Below are 24,924 nucleotides of genomic sequence, written 5' to 3' on the forward strand. Positions count from 1 at the left end.
CTAAGCCATAACTTGAACACAGCTGGTTTATAGCTAAATGCCTTACCCACTACACCAAACTGGCTCTCATGACTCCGAAGTCATAACTCAGTGCAACACTCTACTTCTCCAGAACTGGATACAGGTAGTCCTTGAGTTACGACAATTGAGCCCAATGTTTACGTTGCTAAGTGAAACATTTGTTAAGTGAATCATCACATTCATTAAGTTAGTAACATGGTTGTTCAGTGAATCTGGATTCCCCATTGACTTTGTCAGGTTGCGAAAGGATATCACCTGACCCCAGGACATTGTGACCATCAAAAATATGAACCAGTTGCCAAGCATCATCATCATCATCATCATCATCATGGGGATGCTGCAACCGTCATAAGTGTGAAACAGTCAGAAGTCACTTTTTTCAAGGCTGTTATAACTTCGAATGATCACTAAACTGTTGTAAGTCGGGGACTATCTGTACTAAAGTTCCCATCCTCACCAGCTGATAGGCTGGCTGTACAGGAGGATCAAACATATTTGCGGGTCGGACAATAGGCAACTGCAGAAAAAGGTCTTAGCAGCAGAAGAGGAAACTGAGCAGGGGGACTGGGGCTGCCGCCCTTCCTCAATCAGCGGCACTACCTAGAACAGCCTTCGCCTCCCGCGGGCAGCCAAGAGAGGAGGGCCGTTTCCGCCTAACGAGGGAAGCGTCTCTCCGCTACGGAAGAACAGCGGAGGCAGAGCTGATATGCTTGACTCAGAGGTACCGAGGCAATAACCGCTACGGTTGGGAGAGTAGCAGCTGTGGGGGACGGGAAGGGACGCAGAATAAACCGCTCTCGCTTTAGCCTGACAGTTTTGCGGGCGCGCGTACGCGCGCGCCTGGCAAACTCGAAACAACAGCCATCATAATCACAGCTCATTTCGAGAAAGAGAGGAGGCGGATCATTCCGTTAGTCAAACTTCGTACTTCGTCTCTGATTGGTAGGGGAAGAAGCTCTTGGTTCGTTATTGGTTAGAACTTGCTGCCCATCTAAATAGAGTCTCGGCTCATACGTATTTTCTTTGGAGGGGGACTTGTTTAGAGAGAGATAGAGCCGCCATATTGATTTCTGGCAATGACAATTGGGCAATGAGGTGGAAAGAGGAAGAACTGGCAAGGGAGAGCCAGTTCTCCACTGATTTAAATCTTTGCATCCCATTTTTTAGCCTCAAGTCTTCCATAAAGTGAAACGAAATACATTTTTTTTAAGGGAGGGAGGGCAATTATTCCTTCTGCCATCCCTCTGATTGTTAGAACGCCGTTTTTCATATGGGCTTTCTTGCCGACCTCCCTTAATTGGAGGGATCGCTTTCCTAAAGACGGATTACTCTGGGAAATTTTGCTGTATTTCTCCCGCAATCTTAGAAATGGCTAGTCAGGAATAAGATAGTCCCAACTTTGGGTCCGCTGATGGAGGGGAAAAGTAATCCTGATTATATCTAGTGACCAAAGTAGATAGCGCTAAATGGTAAGAAATAATGAAAATTGGGAAAATGCAACTCAGTGTTTTTCAAACGTGGCAACTTTATGGTGTGTACATTTCAACTCCCATAATTCCCCAATCAGCAGCTTGCTTGCCATGGAATTCTGGGAGTTGAAGTCCACAGATATTAAAATTGCCAAGTTTGAAAAGTACTGATATAACTCATGGGATATATTACTCATTTACTACCTGCTTTCAGCCTGGTTTGAGACAAGACCACAGTAAGGCTTTCCAAGTTCAAGATGAGTGGCAAAGGCTTCCAGCCTTGGATACTCCAGCTGTGCAAATATTTCTTGAATAGGGATCACAGAAGGTATAGTTCCCAAAACATCTGGAAACCAAGATTAGGTTATAGGTAGGAATTATCCAACTGACTTGCTTTTTTTTCTTTAAGAACTGTTTTGTTCCACATATATCCATACACTTGAATTTGATAAGAGAGGGCACACCAGAGATGGGTTAATTTCTGTTTGTGCTGATGACCTTGGGTTTATAACTAGCTGATGTTAATAAATATTATTTTAGAGGTCTATGTAAATATGGATACTTTTGGCCAGGATGATTGGGTTTGTGAGACCATATCCTTTTTTTTTCAGTCACAGATAGAGATAATAATTGGTCAAACAGTGAAAATCACAGATGTTAAATTGTTTTCTCATTACCTCCTTTTCCCATCAAATTACACAGTTTGCTGTTCATTACTATATAAATCCACTAGGACTGATGGGAAGTCTTTGGTGGTCTCTGAGCTTGCTTGTTTTGCTGATGTTTCATTACCCAAACTAAGTAATATCATCAGTGCTAGGACTGGTGTTGACAGAATATGTTTGCAGAGTTCTAGAATGGTAAAGTTCAGTTTAATTGGACCCTTGGAAATATAGATCCAGGATATTGACATTAAACTGGCAGGAATAGCCAACATCCCAGAAGACAAGCTTAGGATCCAGAAAGATCTTGACAGACTTGAACAAAAGGCCATATCCAACAAAATGAAATTCAATGTGGAGAAAAGCAAGGTTTTACACCTGGCAAAGAAAAGCCAAAGGTACAAGTATAGATTAGGCGAAACCTGGCTCAAAAACAGTAACTGTGAGAGGAATCATGGAGTCTTTAGTGAACGATCACTGAAACAGGAGTGTAAATACAATCCTTGGTTGTATAAATAGAGGCATAGAATCAAAATCACGTGAAGTATTAGTACTGCTTTATAAAGCCTTAGTAAGACCACACCTGGAATACTGCAGTTTTGGTCAGCACATTACAAAAAAGATTTTGAGATTTTGGAAAAAGTACAAAGAAGAGCAACTAAGGCCTGGAGGCTAAAATATATGAAGAACAGGATTTGAGTTTGGCTAGTCTAGAGAAAAAAAGGACTAGGAGGGGACATGATAGCAGTATTCCAAAATTTGAGAGGCTGCCACAAAGAGGAGGGGGTTAATTTATTTTCCAAAGGACCAGATGGCAGAACAAGAAACAATGGATAGAAACTAATCAAGGAGAGAAGCAACCTGGAATTAAGGAGAAACTTCCTAACAATTAACAATTAACCACTGGAACAGTTTGGCCTCAGAAATTGTGGGTGCTTCATCACTGGAGGTTTTTAAGAAGACACTGGACAGTCACTTGTCTGAAATAATAAAAAATCTCCTGCTTGAGCAGGGGGCTGGAGTAGAAGACTTCCAAGGTCCCTTCTAGCACTCTATTCTGATTCTGATTTTGCTGTTTATGGCAGCAACAGATAACCTTGTAAATCATTAGATAGGCTTTGACCCCAAAATGGATGGGATTTCACATTTTTGTTTCGAGCCATGGTTTTCTGACAAATCGGAGGTATAAGGGATTATACATCATCCTAAACCATAAACCTCAATAGCTGGGCTTCTATAGTGTGCGAAATCAAAAACAAATAAACTTTTGTATAGCTGCATTTTTTGTATGAAGTTAGTCTGGTTCTTTTCCTCTCTATTGTCTATTCAATCACAAAAATCATTTTTTGAAGAGACCAGAGCACTTGGAACCAGACCAAGGGCCATGTGAAATTAGTCTAAGAACTGTATATTATCTCCTTCTGTTCTAGATCATCTTCCTAATGATACTCTTCAGTGGTGCTATTGCAGCTCCAGTAAGTACTCTCCTAAAAAAGTTCTGTATTCTTATTGATATTGGGTGATCCATCAAGAGTTTTTTTGTTTTTAGTTTGGTAGTAGGGGTAGTGGGCTAGGCATTTTTTGGGCTCAGGAAGGAGCAGGCTCACATTTTTACCTTTATACCATATCTTGTAATATAGTCATGAGTATGAGAAGTAGTGTCACTAAACTCCCCTTGATACTAAGAAAATTGTGCCTGTAAATAGCTGTTATACTACTGAATCCAAGCTTGCGTTGGCAGCTGTTCTGCTATCTAAATGTATGCAAGCATATTAAAAATCAGCCTGGTGGCAAATTGTAAAGGGAACTGCTGTTGCTTGGTGCAATCTGGGAACATTTCATTGGAAGCCAATGAGAAATAAAAAATTAAAAGTAGAACAAGGAGACTCAATATTGTTACTCTGTATTTATATAGTATATGCCAAGCCAAAAGGATCATATTGTGAGACCCTAAAGAGGAAAACAATGAATTTAAACATGAGCAATGCCTTAGAGGTGGAGAGATAAGTACAGACAAGTTTTGTCTGTACTTTTTAGAAACAGGTCAGGGGTTTCAAAATTCATGAGTTCATAGTGGTGACCATGATAGAGTGAAGGAATTCCTAAATCCAGCTGATGTTTCTAAACCTGTATCTATTCCTTTTCAAAACTCGGACACGTAAATGCCACATGCATGTATCATATTTGTTTGCTTTTATTAATATTTCATACTTTCTTTGTCTAACATATACATATATAACACATTTGGCAGTTATTATTGTTGGCTGAGCTTCTTTGGCTAGGTTTATTTTTTTGTTCCTGTCTATTTAGAATATTTCTCCACTTTGAGAAAAGCAGAAAACCTGATTCTTACAGTAACCTTCACACATGAAGAATTAAAAATAAAGAGCCGGACAAACATGGAATGAATATGTATAGAGGAATTAATATTTCCTATGTTCAGTGTCCATTGAACTTTTTAATTTTAAATATATTAATGAGTTTTTGTTAAGATTACTTGGAGTTAATATGAGTCTTTATTGAAGAATATTGTCATAAATCCACGAATTCAGTCAGATACAAAAATCTTTAAGAATGTACATTGTGAAAATTCTCAATACTTTGTCATTGTATTGTTTTTTTTTTATTTTGGGGTGATTCCATTTTTACATTTTTTACTTTATAAAAAAAAGTTACTTTATAAAAAATAAAAGAACAATGAAAATGCACCAAAAAGAATACATTATTTGTAAAATTAATAAAAATGAACTAGAAAAAAGAAAAAAAAAACCTCCATGAACTTGAACTGATAACCATTGGCATACGATAAATGCTTTATTATTGCTTATTATTTTCTGTTTGTAAGAAGAATGCCCCGAGAGTCTAATAACAGGTTCAGTTTACAAATACTTCATGCTGTCTTTGGCTGGGCCTTGTTTCTTTTTCTAGAGCAGATGATCTTGGCAAACTGTAAATTGAAGCCAGAGCTGTAACAATTTTTCAACACATTAGCAGCAAATTTAGTGCTTATGATGAAGAGATAGCAATCACATTAGGTTCAACAGTGGTGAGAAGGATGGCGTGAACTGTAGAAGTTCTGCAGAAATCTTAATCAGCTTGTTTCAGCTCCATGTGGTAGCATTTGCCATTTCACTTCTCAAGCAAAACATGCCAGCTTGTACGTTAGGTTTGTGATACACACTAAGAAGAGTCAATCATTAACTTTTACAGTTCTAGCTTCAGCAGGTTATGAATATTGAACTGTGTAGTCTGTAGTGTATTGTGACTCTGTTGTCCTAAGGCCAAGATTCTTGGCTTTTTTTCAGGGTGAAGTTTGCCTTTGGTCTTGGAATCTTGCACTTCCAAAAATAGAATAAAAGGAAACTAGATTTTGATTTCATGCTGTTTGATTAAAATTAAATGTAGAAACTACTTTTCTTCAGGCATTTCTCTTTCATAATTTACCTCTTCAGTTTACATGGTAGCTTTTGGAATTCTCACTGGGCTGTATCAAAGGCTTTTAAAAGGGCTGAATGCAACCTTGGAGACTTGGATTGTGCATCATTGCATGTTTTGAGTGCTTTAATTTTGCATTTTTTATAAAATACATGAATGAACTGATCCTATTTATTGGACCATCTACACTTTAAAATATTGAAAGTGTGCTGTTTCCCATGTAACAAGTTCAGAACTGAAAATATATGTTGCTATCTAAAACAGTATAGATATTTATATTTTAGAATTAGCAGGCAGTTTAAGCAGTATTGCCAGTTACTATTTGAAAGGCCAGAGTTATATGTGGTCCCAAAGCAGACATAGAAATAGTGTACTAAAGCCTAATGTACTTGATGGTTAGATATATCCATCATCAATATCAAATGGACTTTCCTGGTACCTTATGCAATAAATAATAGATAAGACAAAATAAAATTAGACAACACATTACCAAAGTGGGAGTTATATATTACATATGGAAATAAATGAGCTGTAGTCTACTTTGGTTCAGTGATACCGGTACTACCAGGACCTAGAAAATATTGTCTCCTTTTCAGAAAAATCTTAATCTTGAGAAGAATCTTAATCTTGCTATTTGATGTAGCTCACATTTGATCTGCTTATTTGTCATGGATAGCAAATCTTGTGTGTTGCGTAGTTTCAGAAGATTCTGAAATTTATTGTTCAGTTCACATTGATACAAGTCTGTTGGTATGATCTGGGCATTCAGTGAGAGATAATAACTAAATCAAATGCAAAAGATTTGCAGATGGTCTCCTGAATATTAAAATGTGGATTTCCCAGTCTTTGAACCTTCTATTTTGCTTAATGGAACACTTCCCTGTTTCAGCATGGTTAATAACTGTCTCAGTAGTACTGATAAAAATCCCCTTTCCCTTCAGGTTACGGCTTTGATTGTGGATCTTTGCTGTTATAGATATTTCAGCCCGATAATAAAACATCCAGTGCACTGTAGGAAAAGTATGACAATGTTGGGCCAGATGGCTATGGGTTTTAGGATCTTTTCCCACAGTTATATCCACTCAAACCTGAATCAGCAAAGCCTAACATTGGTGTGAGTTTTTCTGTTCCTATTACTAGTACCTCCTCTCTCTGTATTGCTTTGGTTCCAAGGACTGCCAATCATCTGATTTTTTTTCCAATGTATTGAGTAAAAAAAAAAAATAACCTATTTTACATGTGTTGAAGTTACCATTGGACCATGTTAGAATAAGAGGAAAATTAGCACTATTAGAACAGCTAAAGATGGCTTAGGTCACCTTCTAATGGCTAGGGACAAATAATGGAGATCAGGCTGGAAAAGAGGACATTGCTAGAGCATGTTTGTATCTTGGTGAGAACATGGCCGTGCATGGAGAATTGTTTGACAGATTTCTAAGGAAGCCCAAGTTTCCCTTGAAAACCCCTAGTTATGCTGCATCTATTCTTAAAGCTAAATTATGGCATTCAGAATTTTGATCTTTCTGGGCTTCGGCTTTCATGCTTCCCCATTTCATTTTTTGTTGGTTGCCCAAACTCTGAATATTAAAGTTCAGAGTGAGGAAATACTTTATACAATGGTATATATTAGTACTTTTGCAATATTTTTGTAATATAGAAATTGCTTGGGTATTGTGGTTATTTTGCTTTCTAAATACCACTTCCCCTTCCTATGGGATTTTAATGTCTGTTTCAACACCAAAGAGAAAGCGTAAGCTGTTCTTACTTTTCTATCTCAGTTTTACTTTGCAAAAGGGGCCTTTCTCTTGTCATGAAACATGTATTATATGGATATGGGCTTGTTTGACTTTCATATTTCAAAGCAAAATACTTTGTTGCTGTTTATCAGTCTAGTTTGTATATAGCCAGGTTTGGCAAATAACAGCTTTAGCAATAAGACTCTTGTGCTGTTGTGCCTAGAGTAAAGGGCAATTGTTGTTTTCCATAGAATTGTGATGTTTTGGAATAAAAGATAATCCTCTAAAATAAAGCACATCTGGCAATCCAGTCTGTTATCTGCAATGAATCCATCAGCTTTGAGTTGGACAGTTGCCATGGAACAGTTGTGAACTGAAAAAGTGTTCTGTGAACTGACATATGGCCACACCTGAGCTTTACTGCACATATATACAGCCTTCACATCAGAATGAATTCTCCCAAACTATGCACAGTCTTCCATAGTATGGCATGTGCTCTTCCTCCTGTGCTTAAACTTTTTGAACTGTAGAAAGCTCAACAAAAGGAAACACTTTTGCCCTTTCTACATAAATAAAACAAACTCTGATTCAATTCAAGCTTATGGTGCTTTCAAGCACAACTCATGTAGAGTTTTTTGGCAACAAAAATATTTTGCTATTGCTATTTATGGATTTTTTTAAAAAAAACTTCTGAGTCTAGCTTATCATACTAGAGCTTCCCTTCTGAGTATAGAGTAGATCAGGTCTTTTTTAATTTCTGAATCCAGATAAGATTAGATAGCAAAAGAAATTAAATTATTAAATTAATTATCTTTGAATTCCAAGCAATTGCTCCTTTTTTGCTGATTTTTTGTTGAAGTAATGCTCTCTCATGTTCGATTAAGATCCAATGGAAAGGCAGAAAATCTGTCTCCCTTCTCATAACAATGGCTGAATATACCACTGTAGAAAGATTAACCTGTTTGAAATAGACATCAAGAACTAGAATTCAAGGATCATCATTTTTTTAAAAGAATGTTCTGAATGATTATAACATGTTCTTGTAAATCCTTACAAAATGTTCATACTATCATCTATATCTAAATTTTGGCAGTTTTGGAGGCCTATAGACTGTATTTTTTTAAAAAAACAGTCATGTCCTGATAGAATTGTATTTGTTGGTCAAATAATTTTTACTTTCCTCTGTATCTTTTTGAGTTGCTCCTATTCTGCTTTGGAAGGTTTGGTGACTCTCCAGAGCAGACTTGAAGAACATAAGTGGGATGGAAGAAGGAGAAGAGTAAAGGGAAGATAGATCCAAAAAAGTCAGATTGCATAATCTTAAATGTAGTAACATTGTTGTAACAACTCTGCTTTGGAATGTTGAATGATCTTTGGATCTAGGTGGTCTTTGATATTCTTCATCAGTAGGGTAGAAGAATTCCAATTACCTGTAGAAGTTCTTACTTTCGTATATAGAGAATGCCACATCTCTTAAAAGTGACAGATGTCTTGGCTTTGTCAGTTTAGCTTTTAATAATAACTCCACATGTTATTTTCTTTATTTGTGTTCAGGCTGTTTACATAATATGATCACCCTACTGGATATGTTGTCACCTAACATTTTGCCAGAGCAGACCGTATATCCAAGTAGAGAACAGAACATGCTAGACTGTATTGCCTATGAGACCAGCCAGTTACATTCAGACATCTTGTAATTATTTCAGCCAAAAGTTAAGGATATCCAAGCTAGTCAACTATTCTATATAATGGATCACTTCATAGGCAGCAAAAGAAAGTTAGTGATGGTGGAGCTCTTTTTCCTTTCCTAACAAGCATCGTTAGCAAGGGGTTAGCAAAGAACAGTTGCCTCCATGCCTTTGCTAATGAACTTTATAGTTGGCAGGATGCTGAATTGAATAGAGCATTGATCTGATCAGGTTGGATTCATGAACATGGAGGACAATGCATTAAGTCCACATCACCTATCAACTTAATCCTAAATGCTTGAAATAACAAATCTGGCTGCAAACGTTTTTGAAATTTTGGTGACAAAGTTCTTCCAATGTGTAATGGTCTGTGAGAATAACTTTGGGAGACAGGAAGAGAAGGAGACGCACCCTAGGCCCATGGTGGCAAACCTATGGCACGCGTGCCACAGGTGGCATGCAGAGCCCTCTCTGTGGGCATGTGCACTGTCGCCTCAGTCCTAAGCCTTCAGCTGGGTTTTATAAAACCTTTTCGCTTTAGGCCTCCGCCTCCGTGTGCAAAAAAAAAAAAAAAAAAAGGTTCAATCAATCAATCAATTTCAACTTCTCACGGGAAAAAAAGATCTTGCAAAGTTGAAATTGATTGAACTTTTTAGTCCCACCCAGTCTGCCATTATCACCAAACCACGCCCACCCAATGGGCCATGCCCACCCAATGGGCCCTGCCCACCTGGCACCTGATGATACATAAGTGGGTTTTGGGTTGCAGTTTGGGCACTCGGTCTCTAAAAGGTTCGCCATCACTGCTCTAGGCTATGGTAAGACAAAAGATGTCTCAGGCTGTAGAAGGAATGGGGAGTAAAGGAAGCATCTCAGAAGGGACTCTCTGGAAAGCAAGGGTGAGAAACAGGAGAAGTGCTTTAAAACTTGCAAGTTTTATAAAGGTAGTGTTAATAAAGGTAGTGTTAGATTCATGGTTTTGGTTTCTTGTCTAGACTACTATCTACTATCAAGATAAATGAAGTGAAAGGGATGGAATAACAGGGACTCCCACAATGGAATTATTTCCTTTTTAAAACCAAATTGTCCCCTAAAACGAAAGGATCGAGACTTTTTTAAAAAAATTCTTAATGGCTTTTCTCAGAACTAGCAAGGAGGTAGGTAGTTTCATGGTAGTTAATTATTTTACTAGTGTTTTCTTAGGAAACTGCTTCCAGAATGTTTATCAGCCTGAGAAAAGACCCTTACAAACAGGGTTAGATCTGCTGGAAATCAATGTAAAACAGTCACGCTATCCAATATGCTGATATTTGCTCAATTCTTGTCACTCTTATTCCCCAGTACCCTGACTGCCTTGAACACAAGAATTGGGAAATACAGTAGTGACATTATGGTCTACATAGAATATCATTCACATATTTAATTAAAGTTGAAAATTCATGGAAGGATTTCAGAATATGGCAGCAGGAGAAGCCTCCTTCCCTTACAGGCACAATTATATCCTCAGATGTTAGCGTAATTATTGATGTAAGCCTTCCTAAGCATATTTGCAGGCATAGCAAGTCTTTGGAAGAATACTCACTTTTTATGTGGCAGATGTTGAAAACTATAATACTACATTGCAAAAGAGAAGAGGACAGCTGAATAACATTTATGAAACATATTTTTAGTGAGTGGAAAATATTTGTGTTGTTGATGTGCAAGTTCTGTGTATAATTACACACATATGCAAGCACACATGTTTATTCAGTTATTTTCATTTCCATTAATATATGTTCTTATTTATGGCTAATAGTGTGATCCAGATTGGTCATTCTATGAACAGATGGCACCCCTTCCATTTATGGAAAACACTAGGATTCAACAGAGGCTGGAATCAGACTAAGTAATGTAATTTTCCTTGCCACTCCTGTTGCTCTGGAGAATCCTTGGTCTTGCTGAAGTTTTCCACTGAGCATATTGGGGCAAAGGAGGATGAAGGAATCTTAAAATTGTTTCTATCAGATCCTGATCACACTTCCTAGTTTCTAGTTCTGATTTCTGTAACTGTTGTCTCCTTTGTGAATGATTAACTCCTGCCGGTAGCTGGTTTGTTTACAGTTAAAGGATATTCTGCATCCTCCATGGACTATGTAATACTTCACATAGATTAATCATACCAAATGATCAGTAAATATAACTGTGCATTCTTTACAAAATGATTTACATTTGTATGAAGACAGTGTTGTTACTTGAGAGGATGGAAGGGTATATCTATGTATATAATATCAGAGATGGTGACTGGTAATTTCAAATAATGCTTTTATGGCTCTCTGAGTTCTTATTGTCTATACTTGTTGAAAGTAGCTTAGCTTCCTGCCATTTGAGACAGCAAGTCCAAGTTTGGTATGCCCTAAAACAGAAATACAATATGTAAAAGTTAAGAAGCGAAGAAACCTCATGGTAACTTTATCAGTCCTGGTGAGTGTCAGTTTGTTTCCTGTTCATATGCAGTAGCTTGTCTTGCCAAGGTTGGTGGAGGTGTGTTTTTTCCTTGCTAGTTCCTTGATTATGGTATTATATTCTGCTTCATTAATTGTCTGGTATTGATCCAACTTATTTAGGTGTTGGTTGTGGAAGGGATATGTCCTGAACTTTTGTTTCCTTTTTAATTGTCTCTTTTGAATGCTGTGTAAATATAGTTTATTTCTATGTGTCTAATGATTATTAATTTGTCTGAATGACAACTCGCAGGAATTCCCTAGAATTTTTGGATTTATTTTGGTCTAGAAAAGTGGTTCTCAACCTTTCTAATGCTGCGACTCCATAATACAGTTCCCCATGTTGTGGTGACCCCCAACCACTTATACATCACCAGGTGCCAGGGGCGTGGCCAAAGAAAAAGGGGAAAAAATGGCGGACAGCCTTGTTTGGCGACCCCCGTGAAATGGTTGTTTGACCCCAAATGGGGTACCGACCCACAGATTGAGAACCACTGGTCTAGAAGTTCATAGCTTCTCAGCTGAAGCTGTGGTTAAGTCTGTCCATGCATTATGAGATGGAGTTTTCATTGGATCATCTGACTGTTATTTGTGTTCAAGTATGTGCCCTACTAGTCTTCTGTCTGTCTGCATCACCTTTTGCATCACCATAGTACACAAACCAAATATAGCTCTCCAAAAGATCTTAAATAAACCAAAATACCAAGTAGTCCAATAAGAAAAAAACCAGGAGTCCTCTACAACATGTGTAAGGACTGTAATAGTCACTATGTAGGAAAACAACGTGGTGACAGTGTCTTGCACTTTCACCTGTTAAGTACCCACAACAATTTCTTATTGTTATATTTTAAATTAATGAAACCAGAAACTTGGAGACTATCCATGAATCACTAAATTTTCCCTTGTTGTATCAGCCTATCACCCTGTTTTCAAAGATGATCACACAAGATGGCTCAGGGAAGGGTGTCTTATCATTAAGGTATTATAATGTTTGCTCTCAGTATCTGCTAAACATCAGAACACTATCTCTAAACACGGAGGCCCGATCTATCTAGATTCCTAATAAGCATGAATAGAGTTACTGCTGTTGAATTTGTCTCTTTTGTAAGTCATCAAAATTATTGATTACTGTAATATCTCAGGGAAATGAATTCCATGAACAAATGAGTTCTGTAAATTAATTATATGTTTTGTGCATTTCTGTAAGTTAATAAACATAGCTGATTGCTCAACCTCATCTTGAAAATCTCTAAGGAAAGACAAAGACAAAGCTCAACAATTATTCTATTTCTGAATTGTGTAAAGTCGGAATTTTTTCTCCATTTTTCTGAACAAACTTTTGAACTTTTATAGGAGTTGGAATAAGAGCTTGTCCATTTTCACAGTCTAAGCATGTGTTCTCTTCCTCCTTCTCCCCTTTGCCTCCCTTATTTACTTTGCCACCCATTCCCACAGGCTCTAGATCAGTGTTTCTCAACCTTGACAATTTTAAGGCATGTGGACTTCAACTCCCAGAATTCCACAGCCAACATTGCTGGCTGTGGAATTCTGGGAGTTGAAGTCCACATGCCTTAAAATTGTCAAGGTTGAGAAACACTGCTCTAGATGGCTAACAATATACTGCAAACATAACAAATATCCCAGAAAGCCTGCAATTCATATAAATATATATAAATATATATATAAAAATCTTACCAAGAAATATAAATGCTTATGACTCCATATTCAAATCACAGAACGCACTTCTCCTCTATAACATAGGTCTTCAACATTTCCTGAGGCCTATAACTTACTTTGGAATTATAAACAATAGAGTCATTTTGAACACTGATGGGAAATTATTTTTTTTTAAAAAAGAGAAAACAGAATACTGATTAAATATATGAATATTAAGTGCAAATGCAATTAAGTAATCTTTTGGTTAGAAAAGATATCTTAAACTGACGTTATTGATATTATCAGAAAAATGTAACAAAGATGTTGATACTCAATTATATATTTACTAATAACAATAAGAATTGTATTTGCCTAGTGTAAGTACTAGCAGAAGCAGAGAAGACACATTTGATGGTGTAATATTGGATCTAGACTGGAGAAGTTAATATAGACCACTGAATTACTAATGGATGCAGATAACATGTTTATTAAGTATTTGACTGTAAAATTAGAAAATTAGTAAAATATTTATAAAAAAAAATGTCCCTTTGGATATTATCATTCTTATTAATCATTTACTGCATATAGAACCATAAATTAATGAAAATGGTATGTGTGATTTATAATATGTATATATGTAGCTCTCTCTCTGTGTGTATGTGTGTGCATGTGTGTGTGTGTGTGTGTGTGTGTGTGTAATGAATGAATTCTGAGATAGTGAGATTAGGAAATAAACTTCCTTAAAATGTAAAACCAATAGGTCCTTTATGATCAGTGAGTTCAAATATATTGCCTAAGAGAATGTGTCTGTGTTAGTTTTTTAAAGGTAACCAGCCTTCATCTTTTAATTTATAATGCTTAAAGAAGGAAATGTGTTTTTTTATGTATCTTTAAGGATCCTAATGTTAGACCTAATGTTAGAATTGATCATTCATACCTCATTGAATATAAAGAGTACACTGTAAATAGTGACTTAAATACTAGCTGTATTCAGATGCTGCAGAAACCAGAACACCTTGAATATTTTGATTAAATTTTACCCCTACTAATGTCTCAGTTGACATTTCCAAGAGAAATTGTACACATGTACAATAACATGTGGAGAAGCTTCCACTTAAACCAGGATGATATGCATCCTGAGTCCTCTTTGGTATTCTGTACATATGTAGGCTTTTCTTCTACAGATATTAAGACAGCAACATTGGCAAAGGGATTATCTGAAACTCTATGTTTCTCATTGTACCTCCTCTTTGGAATAGCATCCACCTCAAAGACCTGTGTGGGCTCCCATTTGATCTGCATTCAAGCATTCTTTAAAAAGGCTTTCCCCCCAATTTTTTTGGTTAAGATAGATGGCTAGGCCCTTTTGATGAACTGAAGGAGGATTGGAAAAGATGGATTCATTCCCTTGTTTAGTAGTTTTATATAGTTTAGTTCTTATTAATGAAATTGTTGCTTGTTTAATTTTGTCACTCAGAGCTCAGAGCTGCCTAGAATTGGATGGTTTAATGATTTAATAAATAATAAACAAACAAATGAATAAAATGAAATGTGCAAAGAAATGAAGTGTTCCCCAAATTTAACACTGGAATGGGGCTTTTGTGGAAAGAGAATGCCTATGTGGGATTAGAACTATACATTTAAAGACATACTGGATCAATGGAATCTCAACAGCTCAGGTTTTACTGTCCCAAAGGTGCTTTTCAAAAGGCAACTGGACTTTCTATGTTTTTTCCCAGAAGATGTTTCTCTTCTCATCCAAGAAGCTTCTTTAGTTCATTCCACTGTAGAACTCAAGTTGTCCACTTCTGCATTAAGGGAATGTATGACTGGCCACAGTCCAGTATTAAATACTTGGGACCAGTGCTTTTTTTGTAAAATAAATAAATAAATAAAAAGATGCCAGAACTCACACACGTCATACAACCCGCCTTGCTTACCCTACAAGGTTCCATCCCCAAAAGGTGCCGGAACTCCGTTCTGGGCGTTCTATGACAAAAAAAAAACCCCTGCTTGGACTCCTCACTATGGGACATGTCTAAAATATTCAGTCTGGAAGGAATATGCTTTGTAAAAGTAAAATATTGGCCAATTTGATTTATTATATATTTTGCATTATGTTTAAGTAGGATGGTCATATAATTATGGAAATTATTTTATTGCTGATCTGCACCTTTAGCAGTTCATTAGTTTATTCCTTGATTACACTAATAAATTGGAGTATTACCTAAGTCCTTAATATAGACTTTTTGAGCTAGTGTAAGAAGTGTGAGATAAACAACTTAATAAAAGTGCCATCAGGGATATATTTAAACATGTTTCATTTAAGGATGGGATATAATTACCACTGAGAGTTGATTGACGAAGAAAAGTACATGTGCATACATAATGGCTGGCTAATACTGGATGAAAATTGGGTAGATTTCTAAGTCTTGAAACAGTATCTAACACATTTTACTTGTAGCACACAAGTAATATAACATTACTTACACTACAGAAATAAAAGAAATGTGAAGCAATATAGAGAAAAAAATAAAGGAAAAGAAAATAGCTACAAAAAGTCTGCAAAGAGATACAAATAGAAAAAAAGAAAGATCAAGAAAAAACTTCTGATCTTTATAACAGTTACAAACTTATTCCTTCTCCTCCCTTATTAAAATTATATCATAATTCCCTTCTTCCCCTGTTCAGCCACTTTTAATCAGCAAATCCACAAATCACCCATTCATTTTTTTCTATTTTCAACAAAAATTTCATAGGAGGTTTCTAGTCTTTAATAAAAATACTTGTTGTCTTATCTCTGATCAAACAGGTCAATCTTGCCACTTCGTGCCTTATACTGCATAAGATTTTCTAAAACTATAGAGTTCTTGTGATACTCAGGTAAGACTTCTAGTAAATGTTGGTTAAAAAGTCTCTAGGAAATTAAGAACAGTGCAAACTTAACAAAACAGATGGTTTACACCAGCGGTTCTCAACGTTTGTGTGACGACGACCCCCGTCACACAAACGTTATGCGCATGCGCGGCGCAGCATGCATGGGGGTGGTCCCCCTGTGTGCGGTGCGCATGCACGGCGCCCCCCATGTGTGGCACGCATGCACGGCGCTGCCCCCGGAGGCGTGGCGCCGCCCCCATGTGCGGTGCGCATGCGCGATGCCACCCCCGGAGGCGTGGCACCGCCCCCAGAGGGGACAAAATGGCAGATCGCCGCCTTTGGCGACCCCCGAAAAGTGGTCGATCGACCCCAAATGGGGTCATGACCCATAGGTTGAGAACCGCTGGTTTACACATAAACAAGGCATTGCCAATTTCTACCAAGGTCTGTCAGTACACAATGCCTGAAGATTTTTTTTTTCTAAATGTAGATTCAGAAATAGAATTTCTTATTCCATACTGGTATGATAAAGTTTCTTTCAAATGCAGATTTACAGAAAGAGTCAAATGAACCTCTACTGCACTGTTACACACAGAGACCAGGTAGTGCTTGCCCAATTAAAAAATCAAACATATTTCCAATTATATCATTGATAAATACTTGGAATCTAGGAATGTTTCTAATAGTGTTGGTTCAGCAGAAAATGGGGCTGTGATATGGAGGAACAATTACTACATTCAGTTTTGTTACTGCTGGCATGTTTAAAGTTGATGGTAAAGTTCTTAGTGTTTTTATTGCTTTAGCTTCACATAATACTTTGGATACTTTATTATTTAATAACTTTGGTTCTTAAGAGACAGAATTGATGCATTTATAGATTATAAATTATAAATATAAATTCAGTGTGAACTCTTCTTTTAGGGAAATCCAGCTTTTGTCAATTTTAGCAATTTTGTTTTCAAATATTTGAATTAGGCTTTAGACTTAACCACAAAATTACAGTTATGTTCTGTTTCAAAAATTACAGCAGGCTTAGTCTATCTGTCTGCCTTTCTCTCTCTCTCTCTTTCTCTCTCTCTCTGCATAGAAATATATATCTCAGTGTTGCTTCATACAAGTAATACATGTACAGTATCTAGACCTCAGGGTGAGTTTTTGTGTCTGTGTGGTGGGGTGGAGGGAAGTTGTAATTCAATCAACTACCTTCACTGGGCTGTTCCCCCTTTGGGGCCCCAAGGTTTTTAGTCCCTTGTGGAAGGATAGGAGAGTTGTGGCCAACTTCACATTGGGGGACAATATGTTTATGATGTAAATCAGAACTTTATAAACCTGAAGCAGGCTTGATGTTTGGGATCAGAAAATGTTTTTTGATGAGCTAGAAACAAAAATAAGCTGGAGGAGAGCTTTTTGTAAGTACACTACTCTTTATTAGTTGAGATCCTTCAAGTGATTAAGACCAAATCCTAATACTGGGTATCCAGTCAAATATGGTAATGTGAACTTTTAAAATGTTTTTAGAAGCTTATTTAGTTCACCTCTTAGAGGACAAACCAGCTTATTTTTTTAGGACCTCCACCCTGAATTTCATCTCTTTTGAAAAACTACAGAACACTTTCATTAAAAATGTTCCTGATCACAAATTGACTCATTTTGTTTGTTATTGTGATGAGAAATGAGTGGTTAGAAATGTTAAGGTGGAGACAATGTGCCCTATCTGAAATGTTTCATTGTTTCAATATGAAAAGGGTTCCGGCTCTTCTACTCTGCTGCTTAGAAATTAGAAAGCCAGGTTAGGGGCAGGGAGGTGGTACTTCTCTTTGCGATGGCATTTTGATGCAATATTTCAGTCCCAAGCCAAACCCTTATATATGACACCATTATTTCCACTTTATGCTGCCAGAACAAAGAAAAAGAAGTTCTGGGTGTTTCATCACTGGAGGTTTTTAAGTAGAGACTGGGCAGCTACTTGTCTCAAATTGTATAATGTCTTCTGCTTGAGCAGGCAGAAGACCTCCAAGGTGCCTTCCAGGTCTATTTTGATTGATGAAAAAAAATTACTTCTGCTGTATTTGCCATCAGTAGGATTTTCTCATGTTCATACAGAAGAAAGAGGATTGAAATAGTAATAATAATAATAATAATAATAATAATAGTAGTAGTAGTAGTAGTAGTAGTAGTAGTAGTAGTAGTAAAGTTAGAAGGGACCTTGGAGGTCATCTAGTCCAACTCCCTGCTCAGGCAGGAAACCCTATACCATTTCGGACAAATGGCTGTCCAGTCTCTTCTTAAAAACTTCCAGTGTTGGAGCATTCACTGCTTCTGGAGGTAGGTTGTTCCACTGGTTAATTGTTCTAACTGTCAGGAAGTTTCTCCTTAGTTCTAGGTTGCTTCTCTCCTTGATTAGTTTCCATCCGTTGCTTCTTGTCCTGCCTTCCGGTGCTTTGGAGAATAGCTTGACTCCCTCTTCTTTGTGGCAGCCCCTGAGATATTGGAACACTGCTATCATGTCACCCTAGTCCTTCTCTTCATGAAACTAGACATACCCAATTCCAGCAACCATTCCTTAATGGAAGCTGGATTAATTGTATAAAAAGGAGATAGTTTCCTTTGTAAAATATTTCATGAGCTGGTATGATGATTACAACAAAATTGTTTCTCAACAGGATGAATAAATAATCAACATTCTTTTCCTTATGAATCCATATTTTAGTTAACAGGCTTATAGCAACTTGCGGGATTTTTTTTTAATCAGGAAAGGTGATAAGCTTTGGTCCCCTGGGAATTCAATTGTGAAAACAATCTTGGTTTTGTACATGCTAATATAGATCTGTTATTCCCTTTCCACATCTATTGCAAGACATTTTAAATTGTGGCTGATCTTTTATGCAAATAGCTGTCTTATTAGACATTGTGGCTGCATGTCTCTGTGGGTTTCTTGGGAGTTTTCTATCTAACTATCAAAAGCAGTTGAAAGGAATGATGATTACCGAGCAGCTCTGAAGAACAAAGAAAAGTCACAGCAGTTTTAGAGGTCTTGGTAGCCACAAAATCAGTGACAGTTTGAAGTACACACACATCTAAGTGCTTCATCTTACTAGACCAAACTTCTTTTTTTTTAAATAACATTGACATTATGTTCCATTAAGTATTTTACTGGGAGTTCAAACATTTTTTTTCATTGCTGAAGTTTTGTGGCAAATATTAAATTGCAATTAACACACAATTAGAGCAGGGGTGTCAAACTGCTGGCCCACCGGCCGGTTGCATCATACGGAGGACATGCCCACCCCAGCTCCAGCAATGCAAAAAAAGTCACGATACGCCGCGACATGTCACGTGATGCGGTGAGTTTGACACCCGTGGTTTTTAGAGTAATGTTGAAATGCCTTGTTGATGCACACATTCATCTGATATTCTATGGTTTATAGGCTGTGAATGGCACTAAATATTACAGTTCAAGTTGATTCCTCCTTGATTTGCTAGGATTCCCCCCCCCCCACACACACATACTGTGTTGTTTAAAACTTCACAAGATTTCTGCCTCCCATCACTAACAAGAAAAGGAGAATTAAAATAAGTCATGGCCTTTTATAAATATGCTTTTTTTCTTAAGGAGGGTGAAAGTTGCTTGCTGGCAGGTGACTGGTAAAACATTATAGGAGCTAGCACTTGTTGCTTGGGTCATTGAGAAAAAGAAGAGTATGAAGTTTTGTTGATCTGAATCAAAACAAGAAAGTAATTTTAAGTATAGTAATCAGGCATTTATATGGATTATTTTCTCCATAACCAAATTCTGTCTTATTTATGATATTTTCCCTGTATGTATATAATGTATTGCTTGATTTGATATGTTGATGCATAGGACCTGTATTTAAAATGGCCGTGGAGTTTCTTAAACATTTTTAAATCTTTTATTACAGAGTTCATAAAGACGGAAAATGGGTAAAAAGGATGCTTCTTCTGCAAAAATACCTGTGGATCAATACAGAAAACAAATAGGTAAAGTTTTCTTGGATTTTATCTTTATCCCATCTCATCTTATGTAAAGTTTTGCATTAATACTGTTTCTTAATGAAAACAGAGTGAATATTAAAATATTTTTCCTTTTTTAAAAATTCATAGGAAAACAGAATTGTTTTTATGTTTCTACAGTATTGCCTATACCAGGGTGGGTTACAAAAATTGTAAATAAATATGAATATCTGAATGAATATAGGCTGCAGAATCTAATTCAAATATATATTTAAATTAAATGTTTAATAATAATTGTAATAACAAGCCACCTCAAAATGCATTATCAGGAAATTTACGTACTATATGTTCAGGATAATTTTATGATCAGTTGCGATAAATTACAATTGATTCAATGTAACATATTAATTAAACTAATCCCCTATAAGTGCAGTTAGGAAGCTGTTGAGGATAGCAAAAAAAAAAGGGTGATTATTTCATTGTGCAGCCAGTCTTCCAAATTCCAGTATGAATTGAAAAAGAAAAGAAATAATAAGGAGAAACAAAAGTAACAAAAATTTAAAATGAATTTTTATTAATCAATCAAAGAGTCAAAGTCAGAGTATATTTTATGACTCTCTTCTCTGTATGGGCTATAAAATCATTTTTTAAATTTTCTAGCAAACGAATAAAATGGTGCAGGAAAAGAAGAGCACAGCATTTTCTTTTGATCTAACATTACATGTTCAGGAGCTTCAGCAACTACAAGGTTGAATCTATAGAGTTATCATGGCTGCTGTGTGATTTATCTTTGGTTTGCTGTGAATAATAGATATAAGAGAAAGTGCTCCTAGTTTGCTCCTAGATGTACCTTTTCAACTGAAAACACAATTGAGATCTAGGAAAAAAGTTTCAAGCCACTGTGAAGTTTTCTGTTGTCCATTTTTAATGTCAGATTTCACTGGAAACTCTCTAGACATTGATATGAATGTTCAAAAAGCCATCGTGACTTCTGCACTAACATGTATTTAAACTTCACCAAAACTGATTTTTCATATTTGTATGTTTGCGCAATGGATAGCCAAACCCACTTTGAATTTATTACATGTTGCTTATTATCATATTTGCATACAAAAGGTATCACAGACTTCAGTGAACCTGACAACTTTTTTACTGCCTTTAAATAAGTTGTTAACCTTTTGAAATTGAAAATAGATTTGAACTCCATAACCATTTCTCACTTGACCTAGGCATATCAAGTTCAGATGTTCCCTTTACCACTATTTACACATCAGACCATGTCTAATTTGGGGGAAGCGATTTTAGCAGTCCATTCAAGAGTTTGCACCTATAATTCAGTGAAAGTAAAATTTCTTGTTCCCTAGCTTAAAGGCTGATATAGTTGCTATCATTAAGCTTTCCTAAATCAGAACTGTACTTTGTGCATATGGTGAAGTAGACTGAGAGCAACAAAAATTCAGTCAATAAAACATTCTCTACTCTCTTGGAAACAGACATTCATATCTACTGTACATTTCATGAATTGACATGAGATGTTGGGATACTTATCTATATTAGTATAAAATGAAATCTGCTTTGATGATGAAAAATAACGGATTCATTCCTATCTTCGGCTAGAATATTTTGTTTATATTCACTGCTTACCCTGGAGAAGTAAATTGTCTTAATCCCTAAGTCCTTGAATGCTGGAAGAGCATGGTCCAAGGACATAAAGTACCTGATGGCAACACTAGATGCTAAATGTTCAGGCCAGTACTCTTTCAAGGCAACGGGACAGTTGGAGAAATGCTCACTAGCCAATTACAATATGCACTGAAGAAGACTGTTCTGGGTGACTGATAACTGAATTGTAATTTTGAAAACCATCATAAGCTGTCAAAGTTCGCCTTCAAGGCACATCTTAGCATATTTTACTGATGAAATTACCAGCAAAAATCTTGGATAAAGCTTTCCAACTTACTATAGGCTGTTAAACTTAGTGTCATGGCTTTGAGGAGAGATACTGTATATATTTGTTTATGTATCATCACTCTAACACTTAACTCAGCAGCAGACACAAACTGAATATAGATAATTGCCTCTGTGAGCAGCTGTGGAAAAGACAACTCTGAGAACTACCACAACTGTGCAAATCCTTTGAAAGAAAGGATGTGCACTATACAAGCAGACATGCATAAAAAACCTCCTTTCTTAAGATCATTAAAACAACCATATCTTTTTTCCACACTTGCACAGTTGCTTCATAATCTGTTACTGTTTGTCTATCATTCAATTAATGAGGCAGTTCTACCAATTTGCATATGGCTGCTTCAGTGTTTCAAAGAGAAGTGTTTGTATGAGCTTCTGCATGAACCTTTTGAAAGCATTTGCATAGCTCTAATGCTTGCTAAAAGCAGGGATTGACTATTAAGCCCATATAATAAATATGGACTGTTTCCTAAAAAAGAGAAAATAATTGTCATATAATATTGATAAGAGAATAAAAATATAATAAACTGAAAAAGGGTTGCATAATACCATGCTAATGCTGTGAGTATCTGATGCAGATTTCTAGAAAACTTCCCTTGTAATGGAATTTTACAATAGAGGAATTTGGAACACTTAATAATTTTTAATAATTGAATTTTTTGATGAACTTTAATTAGGGCAGAAAGTTGTAATTAATCACTGAATGAATTCATTATCAAAAAATGTTCAATGGATGTCCAATTTAGCCATAAACCAATACTATGATTTAATTACTTGGGAAATTGATGGTTTTGTTATAGTAGAGCGAGCAAAAGTTTCAGAACACATGCAGTAAACATTAATGGAATAATCTACACAAATGTTTAAATATATAAGTCACCTTTATAATACGAAGTCATTTTCATAAAATATAGGTTAAAATACTGCATATAAAATACATATTGTATGCTGTAATGCAGGGTATCAAACTGCCAGCCCACGGGCTAGATGCGTCATCCAGAAGCCGTGCCCACCCCATTGCTAGCAATGGCAAAACCGTCTTGATACGTTGCATGACGTCACATGACGTCGCACATTTGACATGTCTGCTGTAATGCAATAAACACATATTTTTAAAAATGTATTTTATTACCATTAAAACCGAATTAAGTCTCCAATGTTCCTTTGTTCTTTTCCATGCAAAGATAGGTGAAATAAAAATTATTTTATTCTCAGATCTAGATAATGGCTAGTTGTACAAATTGACTTTTCTTTGTCAAAAAATAAATCCAGTAACTCATATTTTAAGAAACCACTTCTGTTTTTCATATTCTTGTATTAATTTCACACATACTGTTAGAAGTATATTATTTTTCATTGCAAGAATGCATTGTAACAATGTTGGGATGTATACTATTCTTTACCGAACTTTGGAAGAACTGGTCAGGATGGACTACCACATCTATGATTGCATCATAAATTGATTTTTTTTTCTTCTACTACCATAGAATTGTATTCTCTAAAGTCTCCCACTGTTATCCATTATTTTTCCTTAGCTATAAATAGTACTGGAGAAGGAGATAAAAATTTCCAGTAAATGCCAAAATGCCATATTAGTCGTATCTGACTAATTCTAGGGAAGTTCTCTCCTGATAAAAAAAAATAAATAAGGTGCCTTCAAATGATAATTAGACGAAAGCACGGATTCCAAATATATAACAGCAAAAAAGGAATTTTGCAAAATTCTCAGCAAGTTCTTTGCTAGATTACTCACTTCAACGTTAGTTCTGGTCACAAGATGAATGGATCAGAATTTTTGGTTATCCTTAAATCCTTGCTTGGTGTTCTCTCTTTGAATAGAATAGTATTTGATAAATGTATGCTGTAAGACCTTCTTCTTCAACATATGTGTTGCTGGAACTCTCATCATTCTCAAAATGCATGGCCATACTAGTTACATTGGTCAGGAATAATAAGAATTATATGACAACTAGAGGAACTAAGAGGAACCTGTTGTAAATCATGTTAGGACTCATTTAAGTCTGAATGTGTAGGTTTGTAGGTATCTGTCAATCAGTCTATTAATTGTTGCTTTAGAAGTCACACTGGAGTTTGAAAGCCGCACATAAGAAGCCAAAACCTACTCATAATCTACTTTGATTTGCAGACCATCACAGTTTCTTTTAACTCTTTATTTAAAGACTAGAGACTCTAGAACTCTTGTTACAGTTGTCCCAGTTAAATAGGTATGTCATTTATTGGGCTGCTAGTTACGTGTTATGGTTTTTATGATAGTTATGATATTCTGGTGCCATCCTTATGACTGTCAGTTGAATAATGTTACCAAACTTAGACTAGATTTCCAGTTTAAAACAATGAAATTGCCATCCACATTGTCACCAGAATATTTATACTGTACATAAAAATAATGGCGTTGTTAACATCTCTTATTTGAATATCTTTTTAAAGTTAGTTTTTGTTTTCTCATTTTGATTAAAAAAATATTTAGTGCTGCAGTCCTTTTATAATTACATCAAACTCAGTTGGGCTTATTTCCAAGGATATAGGTCTGCAAACAAGTATTTAAGACCCTAAGACAACAAAGGGCAGCAATTGCAAGGATGATGAAAAGATATGCTCAGCTTTTTCAAATATGCACCACAATATCATGTGAATTACAAGTAGGTAATTACTTGTAATGGAAATCTCCACATTCTTCATTTATAGGCAGACTACATAGACAGGATTGTTTGAATTCGCCTAAAACAGTTTAAGAGCATGACCTTGTGCAGGGTTACAGTATTTTCAGTATATGGAATAACTGGCATGGAGTTACAAGAATCCTCTTTCTCCCTATCTTTGAATGCAGTGCTCTATGCAAACAGAATACAGAGACACGGAGAATCAGGAGAAAATCTGAAAAAAATGGGAATTTTGGATACTTCTTTATTTTTCATCTACCTTTTTCTGTTTCCGGTGGT

At 36.1% G+C, this 24,924-nt stretch overlaps 1 protein-coding gene across 4 annotated transcripts in view; it reads left to right on the forward strand.

Moving 5' to 3' along the window:
- Window positions 1-540: 540 nt before the first annotated feature.
- Window positions 541-24,924, forward strand: part of TRIQK (triple QxxK/R motif containing) — a 53,937-nt gene continuing 29,553 nt past the window's right edge. The window contains exons 1-3 of one of the 4 annotated variants that reach the window (XM_039328519.1): window positions 547-742; window positions 3,583-3,627; window positions 19,945-20,023. In XM_039328519.1, coding sequence (XP_039184453.1) covers window positions 19,963-20,023 — 61 coding nt within the window. In that variant the 5' untranslated portion in view covers window positions 547-742; window positions 3,583-3,627; window positions 19,945-19,962. Of the gene's footprint in view, window positions 743-858; window positions 964-3,582; window positions 3,628-16,011; window positions 16,031-19,944; window positions 20,024-24,924 lie in introns of those variants that run through there. The other 3 variants (XM_039328520.1, XM_039328521.1, XM_039328522.1) reach the window with 3 other exon arrangements.

Source organism: Crotalus tigris, unplaced genomic scaffold (assembly GCF_016545835.1).
Source record: "Crotalus tigris isolate CLP2741 ecotype Arizona unplaced genomic scaffold, ASM1654583v1 scf7180000024380.494782, whole genome shotgun sequence".
In the NCBI taxonomy this organism is placed as follows: domain Eukaryota; kingdom Metazoa; phylum Chordata; class Lepidosauria; order Squamata; family Viperidae; genus Crotalus; species Crotalus tigris.